The sequence below is a fragment of the Choristoneura fumiferana genome, chromosome 8 (genome assembly GCF_025370935.1).
Source record: "Choristoneura fumiferana chromosome 8, NRCan_CFum_1, whole genome shotgun sequence".
NCBI classification, from domain to species: Eukaryota; Metazoa; Arthropoda; class Insecta; order Lepidoptera; family Tortricidae; genus Choristoneura; species Choristoneura fumiferana.
The window spans coordinates 1,799,129-1,809,184 of NC_133479.1; the positions used below are offsets into that span (position 1 = coordinate 1,799,129).

A 10,056-nucleotide genomic window follows, 5' to 3' on the forward strand; every position below is an offset into this window, starting at 1 on the left:
AACAAAAGGAGAGACGGCATTCCAGTTATTAGTGATATAAAATTTAGCAATGAGTGGTGAAATAGGCCCCAAGTCGGTCAAATATGGAACATGCACACCCTGACATGTTTATTGTCTATTCATTCTAGAATGGACTTTGTAAGTTTATTCCTCAGTTTGGTAGTTGTGTTTATCGGTGTTGGCTTCACAAGAAAGTTAGTCCACATGATATTTAGCATACAGGCACACGTTACGAACTTGTCTTAAGAGAACTTTTCAATTTGATTAATAATCTCACAAGTAGGTATTTATTGCGATTTTAGGGCCATAGGGACATAGGAGAGATGGGGATTCTATGGCTTGTTAAGGTGAATTAAAAAACAATCAATATTTATGTTCGTTGAATCTATAACCACTGGGTATATCGAGTAAAATATTAGTTGGAATATGTTATTTATTTATCTCAATTTATTAAACAGCAGTGATGTTTACTTAAGAAATAATCAGACGTTAATTTTAGAGCTATGAAGCGACATTGCAATAACTTTTACGTTTAGTGTTATAGTGTTAACTACCACATCGTTATTAACTTGACATAAGAGAGAAGTGGATCTGTGACAGTTAACAGTTCTCACGTGAGGCGAGCCAGCGTGAAGTTTTGAATAAAAACAAAGTAATAACCGTGAGCCTTGGGGATGCCTATCTATATTTCCAGCACTGGACGTCTTTCGGCTGACATGATGAATGACCATGTAGTGATACATCGTGTGTTAATTTATTTTATAAAAAAAAGTCGAAATTTTTAACAAAACATATTAATGTGTGTTTATTAGATAGAACCCTTACTAACTACCCTTAAAGTTTGTGGTTGAAACAAAAATACACGGTGTGTAGGCGGAGAGGACGACATGATATAAATAAAAACCAATAATCGCATGTATGTAGGTAAGTGAGTGATCTGATGCCACGACAAGATGTTTAGACATACGAAAGAAAAATGTGGAAAAATTCATCCAACCATCCATAGTTTGTATCCCGGGAAGGTCATGGTTTTTATCCCGGGAAATTGCATAGTTTCCGCGGGATAGCGATAAACGAATTCTACGTAGACGCAGAATAATTCAGCAGATGCTCGAATGACTTTGACTGAACAACTCGAGAAATCGTAATAGCTATTGTAATTATGAATGTATATGAGTGTAAATTAGCCAAAACAAATCCAGACTTTATCGACGAGACTATCAGTATGTCTCTATTAGTGAAGTGAGCACTAGATAATGTAGATAGATAAATATAAAAACATGTGCGAGAATGAAATGGATTGAGTCTCTAGACTAGATTAAATTTCAAACGGATGAATGAAGCGGACTCCTCAATTACATGCTATTGGAGTACCGAAAGAAGAATGAAGCGAAGTTCTGTAGTATGCTTAGGTGGGCTTTCACAGACCAGAGTTCATTATACCTAAAAGGTGCTTTAAAATTAATCTGGAATTCAGCAGGTTCTTACTCAGTTCAACTTAACACCCTTGTAAATTATTTTTCAGATGTTTTTGTGGTTGATAAATGTTTATACCTAACGTATGTGCATGTCGACAATACATTGGTAGTTGTTTGCGAGTCAAACCTGTCTACATTTTGAGTGAATAACTTATTACACCCCATACAGTCAACCATGTGCTGAAATGTTTCGGATTAAATTTAAAACATAATTATTGTATATCTGCGAGTTAATCCAGAGTTAAGTAAGTAGTGCCAAGTGTACTGTTACGGGGTGGGTTTTTGAAACTACTATTGTCCATAAAAATAACGTTTATTTAAATAAATTTGAGTTACACAAAGTTGGGTGTCCGCCACGAGTTTCAAATCTAGACTAGTCTAAAAAGCATAAAGAGTGTATATCGTCAGTGCATCGTCGGCAATGCACTGTCATGGAAATCCGCGATTGAGTACAAAACGTGACAATTATAACAGCCCCCCCGTTAAGATTGATCATCACGGGAGGGTGATGAGAAATCTGAAGACCTAGTGTAGTCATGAACTTCGCTTTGGCTAACAAAAGGTTTTAAAACTTAAATAGGTTTATTTTATTCTAGACATAGGATCTAGCCGTATTGCGTGGCTCTAGTATTAACGATCTAATTAACTTTAAAATCAATATGCTTAAAGCGGGAGTGATTACCCGACAAAATTTAAAGTTATCTGCAGGAAATAGAAATACAAATAGTAACCTGAAGTAAGTAGTAATCTATATGATTAAGACATTATACTATTATATTACGTTTAATTGAAACTGGTTCATCGTCTGAAGTAGAAGGAGAACTTTCTAACTCCGGGACATTTTCCTGGATTATCTATCGTGCTGATTTTTCGTTGTTGGTTCTCCTTCTATTGCATCGACGGGACATTTTTATGCAACACAATGGCGAACTCTTGTGGTATAAACATATCCTGGTCTTATAAAACATGTATAAGATAACAAGGGCGGAAGTTAAACTGGTTAGTGACAGATAGTGGACACTGTACTTTTCCAGGTGTGAAGTATTTTCCAGTTTATTGAGTTCTTGTTGAAGCTGATCTAAGTGGGTACTAGCATGGACCAAAGAATCCAAATTGTTTATGTTATTTAATCTTACAAAAGGCAGCTGAGGCAAGGTTTTATTTATTTTATTTTTTTCACAACAGTCGTCAAAGATAATATTGAACGATGACATTATTTGAGCATTGGTAGTTATGTTTGTAACAATGGTATCACTAGCGCTAAACTGTAAGGTTTTGAAAAAGGCGTTACAACGCTTTTGTAGGCTTAACAAACCTGTGCCGAACAAAATTTCATCGTAATTATTTGGGTCGTTCTCACATGTGATATGGCATTTGCCAGGTTCGGATTGTACAAATATCCAGCGGTTTTTCCTTAATTTATAGAACATATCTATGGACCCATGCAAAATCTTAACTACGCATAAACTAGGTAACTTAGAAACTACATCGTTTAACAAAATTGTCTCACACGTTGGCGTCGCGATTGTGGAATAGATATTGTTTAATTCACACACGTAACACTTATTTGTAATCACTTTGCACTCTTTGACACTGTCGAAGAGTGAGTAAAACATTCTGTCAGCTGTTACTGCTAGATACGGTTTGTTGGGTGCAATTAAGGCAAAAGTGTCGGGTTTCGAAATGTCATACGGAACTGGTAGAGATATGAGATGATATAGACTATAAGTCTGTGGAATTACAAGTGGTATTTTTATAACTATAACTATCTTATTATAATGATAATAGCATATCAAACTGCTTACGTCTACAATGTCGTGAATGTTTTGCAGCGACAGCGATGTTGGAAGCTCATAATGCTTAGGCAGGTTGTTGGCGTTTTGTTCAAGTTCATTGTACAGCTGATAGGGACTTAGTACAGTGGGATGCAAAATATTTAATTTGCTAAAGAGAATGGCATTATTTATATCATCGATATCAAAGGATAAGGACATGATTATGCTTTCGATAGAATTTAGTAGAGAGTTGAGGTGAGTTTTGATATCTAATTTGTCATTTGAATTTCTTAACTGTTCGAAAGCTTTTTCGACTACGTCTAAGTTTTGGTTAAGCCGGGCTTCATTTTCATTAACCTTTGATATTGTGTTATTAAAACTAAGGATAGTCGATTTAACAATATGGATATTATCTTTCATGACATGAGCTAACTTTGTTTCATCGGACTGTACCTGATGAATTGCATCCGTGAACTTTATCGCGTCGTCCGAGTCTAATGTCCCGAAGAATGTTTTTAGTATTGAGCCGCCAGCATCGATGAGGCCTCGTTTTACACGTGCTGGACTTTGAACTAGGTAAGATATAGACGAAAACTTTTTGATGTTATTAGCATGTTGATTTTGTAGAGCACTTAGTGAATTTAAGCAGTCTATCTGTACTTTTGATGAAGAATGAGATTTGCAAAACGTTGATATCTTTACAAACAGAAACTCTACATTATCTAAGTGAGGCTGTATGTGGCTTATATCTATGTAAGTAACAACATTCCATTTGTCATTTGTGAACTTAACATCTGGCATTTGATCGAAGAAGAGGCCTGAACTCCTTATGATTGGCGTGACAAAACTCCCGAGACATACCGTGAGCACCGAGGCAAACCTTTAATATAATGTTTAAAATTGAGGTGCAAGTTTGATTTCGTCATAATGATGACGTACGTGTTTACGATTAATAAGCACGGTGACGGTGTGGTTTCCGTTTAACTTTATAACCTTATACGGCCCTTTCCAAACGGGTGATAGTGCCTTATTTTGTTTGTGGTGACATCTTATATATACCATATCACCGACATTGTAGTTTAAGGGTTTGGCATGCGAGTCATAGTAAGCTTTTGACCTCTCTTTGGATGTTTGTATATTTTCTAAAGCCTTCTGCCTACTATAATACAGCCTATGATTCAATGCACGTATATAGTCCGTATAGGTGTTTGACTCTAGTGAATCTATGCTTTGTGGCAAGTAGGGCTTGTGACCAAACATCAGCTCCATTGGAGAAAAGCCCGTGGTGGTGTGAATGTTTGAATTATAAGCGAGCATGGCAGTATTGATATATAAGTCCCAAGTATGTTGATTTTCATCTATATATGATCTTAAATATGCTTTAAGTGTGGAATGACTTCGCTCGAGGGAGCCACATGTCTGGGGGTGATATGGGGATGCGAAGATGTGTTTGATGCCAAGTAACCGTTCCAATTGTTTAAACAGGTCAGAGCAGAAATTAGTTCCTTGGTCGGTTACTATCGTTTTGGTATGCCTATGTGTGAGATGAAGTGTACAAGACGCTGTGCGGAATCTTCAGCTGAACATGAGGGCATAGGATATGCTTGAGAGTATTTAGTGAGATCGTCTTGGAGCGTTAAGATAAACTTGTATTTATTATGATGGGTCTCTGGCAGCGGCCCGACCAAGTCGAGGAATAGTTTCTCGTTAGGTTTGGTAGCAGTAGACGTTATAACCATTGGAGCTCGATTTGATTGACGCAGTGGTTTATTTATTTGACACGTCTTACAATTCTTGACATATGTTTCTATATCTTGACGCATGCTTTTCCACCAGTACATTGATTTAAGCCTTTCTAGCATTCGAGATATACCGGGGTGACCTGCTGAGGGCGAGTCATGATTATCCCTTAGGATTTTTGAGATTTCATTCGGTGTTGGAAATAGAATATTATTGTGGTAAACATTAATTTTTATACCTGTACCGTTAAACAAATAGGCGAGCATGTATATATTCTTGTGAACAATATTTTATTAAATGGGTCCTTGAAATCTGATATTGCGAATTCCTTTTCTTCACTATGGCACAATTTGATCATGTTCCTGTAATCACGAGAAGGTTAAATATATCTTTATATGATATTTCATCGTAGTGATGAACTCGTAAAAAAAGGTGGGTGAAGACGTGTTTTTGGTTTGAGGTGGAATAGTGAGTGTGCAACTCTCGTTCTACATTCTGGATATTTTGAGTAGACATTTCAATTATTTCAGTGCAATATGGAATAGATTCATCTAAATCAATAGCAGAGGGAAAGGTGATAAGTTTACATTTTGCTTAAGTAATGACTCATTGTGCTCCTGGATAACGGTGTCGTATGACACAGTACGTTGACGGCTGGCTTGTAAATATTGTTCGTATGTTTCCGGGTCAAAGAGCTGCTAGAGGCATTATCAATAGAGTGTACGGGATTTCGGGACAATGAGTCAGCATTACAATTCATTTTACCTTTTTATACTGAATTTCATAATCATAGTCTTCTAACTTCAATCTCCATCGAACTAAACGTGAGCTGGGGTCTTTGCAGTTAAATAGCCACTGTAAAGGCTTGTGATCTGTAACGATTGTGAAACTGTGTCCGTAAAGATAAGGTCTAAAAGTTTTGGTGCCGAAGAGAATGGCGAGGCATTCTTTTTCGGTGGTGGAGTAATTACCTTCTGCCTTGTTAAGCGTTCGAGAAGCAAACGCAATAGGCAGATCTTTTCCTATTTCCCCCTGTGAGAGAATAGCTGAGACAGCGTAATTTGAAGCATCGCAAGTGAGTACAAAAGGTTTGAAAAGTCTGATATTGGAGAATTGGAGCGGAGGTTATTTTTGTCTTTAAAACTTCGAAAGCTTCTTGTTGTTTCAAAGACCATTCGAATTAAATGTTCTTTTTAAAAGATTGGTTAAAGTTTGGATATATGTGAGAAGTGGCAATAAAGCGACGTAATAGCCTACGAGACCTAGGAATGATTTAATGTCTTTAGGGGATGCAGGGTTAGGAAAATTTATAACGCAGTCTATTTTTTTAGGATCCGTTTTACACCTTATCAGAGATTATGTGACCAAGATATTGAACTTCTTTAGTAAGAACTCGCATTTATCTGGTTGCAATTTTAAGTTGTTTCACGCAATTTTTCGAAAATAAGCCTTAGTTTTCAATGTGCGACTGTAAAATCGTGACTTGAAGCCACAATGTCGTCCATGTAGGTGAAGCAATGGATGCCTTGGAGCCGGCTAATACGACATTCATTAGTCTTTGAAATAGGAAGGAGAATTCTTTAGACCGAAAGCATTCTAGTGAACTCATAATGACCGATGGGACACTGAATGCCGTTTTCTCGGCATCAGCTTCAGTTTCATCTGAACTTGGTGGAATGAAGACGCTAGTCTAGGGTAGAAAAATATTTACAATGGCCAAACTGATCTAGTATATCCGTTATGACAGGGATGGGGTAAGCGTCGCCAATAGTAAATCTCATTCAATTTCCGATAATCAATTACTATTCGCCATTTGGTTTACCAGAAGCGTCAGTTTTTTTGGGAACTACCCATATAGGCAGACCATGGTGATCTGAAGCTTGATGATTTTTTGTCTAACATTTTAATTTGCTTGTCGACTCGCTTGTGGCATTCCGGGAATCGGTAACTTTTCACATGAACTGGTTATCGGAGGTAGTGCGTATTCGTGAGATAATGTTTTTGTTGTTTAAGATGATCACCCTCAGGTGGAAAATGTCTTTGAATTGGGAACAAAGGTTCGAAGCAGCTTCCTCCTCTAAATTAAGATGACCACATCTTATGGCATTATGGACTTGAGTTTCGCGGTTAACTTCAGTGCCTAAGGTATGGATATTGCAATGAACTGTTTCAGAGTTGTTAATTCGTTGTCCATGAATGTAAGAAACAGGTTCTATTGTAAACTTAACGTCTTTTAAAATTATCTCTTCTTCTGAAGTATTAAGAACTGACATAATGATTTTATCGTCTGCATTTACGCGAACGAGACATCGCGAAAAGTAAAGTTTAGGATATTCTTTAAGCTGGATTCTAAGATGAGGCTTCCTGTATTTCAGGATTCGTTACCGGACACTCGATAACCATTTCACACCTTGGAGGATTACAGTACCTGTTTCAAATCAAAATATTGTTTTGGGTCATTGTTTAGGATTAATTTCAAATTTGAATATTGAATGGTAGCTGGTATGCATTGAGGAAATCTGAGCCTAGTATTCCATCGTAATTGAGATGAACGTTATCTACGACATGAAAATGGAAAAGAGTGTTTCGTCCTGTTCCAACTCCAGGTGGAGAATAAACTTGCCTTTCGTTACAGCATGAGAGTCTGTGTCATTAATACCTTTAAAACTTAATGATGTATTTTCTAGTTTAGGAACCTGTGTAGACAAAAACGTTTATGAGCAAATGGAACTTCCGGTATCAACTAGGAAACTGCGGATTTTTTTTATGAGAAGTTTTGGTCCTGATTATGCGGAGTAATGCGTATTATTTTGGGACACGTCGAATATAGTTTCTGCGCTGTTATAAAAATGTCAGACAGTTCCGACTTTTTATTTGACCTTTTCCAGAGCTGAACTAGTAGAGAAGAAATAGTTTAACGCAAGACGTACAAATTGATATCTTTGGACTGGTACATTTTAAGTTCTCGTGAAGCTCAAGGGATTCAGTGGATTTGGTAGAAACAGTGGATTTAGTAGAACCAGTGGATTTAGTAGAAACAGTGGGTTTAGTATGACTTAAAATCTTACAGTGATCATTCGCAACAGTGATGGACTTAGGAAATATAGACTTAGTGGATATAACACTGCATGAACTTTCACCAGAAATAGTAGCGTAAGTAGAGATAGTAGAAGTGCCTGGTGACTCAGGTTTCGGTTGGCACGAGTCTGAAACCCGATTACCTAGTTTAAATGACTGGTGTTTGCATTATTGTAATATACTTCGTTTTGTGGTGACTCTGCGTCAAACGTGACCGGAGCGCAGTCTAAGCAGTTTTGATCAGCGTGTCGTTGACCGGTGTTATTCGCGAACCTAGTATTATTGAATTGCCGTTTTCTACATTGTGAAATATCGTGACCGATATTTTTACAATACCTACATGTAATAGGTGATGATTTAGGAATCAAACTACGAGGAGAGTTCGCTGCATCGTTAGTTTGACGTTGGTATGACGGCACTTGCAAAGATGACCTTTGCCCATTGTAACAGTTGGCCTCTAAATGGCCCTCTCTACGGCAAATCTTGCAGAACTTTACATGTTTACCCGATCTGAATGACAAATTCTGGATTTTTTCCTCTTCTATTGCAATATTGATTGCTGAATTTAAGTTCTTGGGACTTTTACATCTTACCATGTTGCTAATATTGGGTTTTAGGCCCAATGAGAATGTATATAAGGCGAGATCTTCCGTCATTGCAATGCGACCCGGTATTTCCTTTTTATACGAGTCAGAGTTGTGTATTTCTGATTGCAGTTGTGTTAAACAGGTTTCCACACGAAGGGCGTATTGAGCGACAGTTTCATTCACCTGTTGTTTACAAGCTTGTAGGTCTAGGAGGAGGTGGTTGTAATGTTTAGTCTCGCCAAAGTTTTGTTTAAGGAAAGATTTTAAATCCTCAAACTTCTCAAAAATTTTATTTGAGCAGGCTATTTGAGCCTTGCCTTCCAATTTTGAAATTATGAATTTCAGTAACACAACCTTTTGATTCTCCGACGCTAAGTCCAATGCATTTTGGCAATTTGTTAAAAATGCAGGCAAGGTTTCACGATCTCCTTTATACACATTTACGAAACTACAAAGAACTTGAATAGGAGTTTGCTCCGTGGAAACTGGTTTGGCCTGGTCTTCTGAACCCATCTTGCTGTTATTATTAATGCTTGAAATGGTAAGTGTGTGTATATATAATAATTCTAACACTGACACTATAAGACTATTATTTGGATCCCAAAACCGTATACTTTCGAAACCGACTTTAGATTGACAAATTGATAGTAACTACAGAAACAGAATATTCTACTCACATAAGCACGAAGAAATTCAGCATGGCAGGGCGACACGAACAAGGCGTTTTACAGCAGGAACTCAGGATCTAGTAGGTTAGGTATACGAACAACTTTCACGTCGTTTTCTCTCAAAGAATGACTCGTCGTGGACGATAACCAGGAATGACTACCACCGGATTTGCCAGCACACAGTTATGCAAGAGGAACTGAGCGGCTTCTTCTTGAACGGTACAGGATACGGCGTGAGCAGCGGGACACAGCGGAGGTAGAGATGACAGCTATTCTTTTCACTTTAGTACATAGTTTGAATCTTAGCACTTCACGAAACGGCGCGGCTATTTGGTAATTTGAGTCTTAGAACTTCACGAAACAGAGAAAATAGGGTTTAGGGCGGACACACTCTTACGATACTTTTGAATGACACAGTGGATGACTCGCGTAGTTTCGGTTTAAAACTTTCACTTAAGTTTAAACTGTAAAGTTAAACCCCGAATAGTTGTGGAAAATCCCACTTCTGACACCACTGTTACGGGGTGGGTTTTTGAAACTACTATTGTCCATAAAAATAACGTTTATTTAAATAAATTTGAGTTACACAAAGTTGGGTGTCCGCCACGAGTTTCAAATCTAGACTAGTCTAAAAAGCATAAAGAGTGTATATCGTCAGTGCATCGTCGGCAATGCACTGTCATGGAAATCCGCGATTGAGTACAAAACGTGACAATTATAACAGTACCAA

At 37.5% G+C, this 10,056-nt stretch overlaps 2 protein-coding genes across 2 annotated transcripts in view; one reads left to right on the plus strand and one right to left on the minus strand.

Annotated features, from left to right (window-relative positions):
* Window positions 1–10,056, plus strand: part of LOC141430102 (netrin-1-like) — a 274,374-nt gene that overhangs the window by 121,438 nt on the left and 142,880 nt on the right.
* LOC141430199 (uncharacterized) lies at window positions 2,333–10,049 on the minus strand. The gene is made up of 2 exons (XM_074090794.1): window positions 9,336–10,049; window positions 2,333–4,133 (listed from the first exon to the last, which is right to left on the minus strand). The coding sequence occupies exons 1-2, from the start codon at window positions 9,356–9,358 to the stop codon at window positions 2,333–2,335; spliced, it is 1,824 nt and encodes a 607-aa protein (XP_073946895.1). The 5' UTR covers window positions 9,359–10,049.

Excerpts from the sequence above, each read along its gene's own strand:
- LOC141430199 (XM_074090794.1), bottom strand. The coding sequence starts at position 9,358 with ATGCTGAATTTCTTCGTGCTTAT. Across the intron at positions 4,134-9,335 it reads CTGAATTTCTTCGTGCTTAT|GTTTGCCTCGGTGCTCACGG; the intron begins GTGAGTAGAATA and ends ATTATATTAAAG.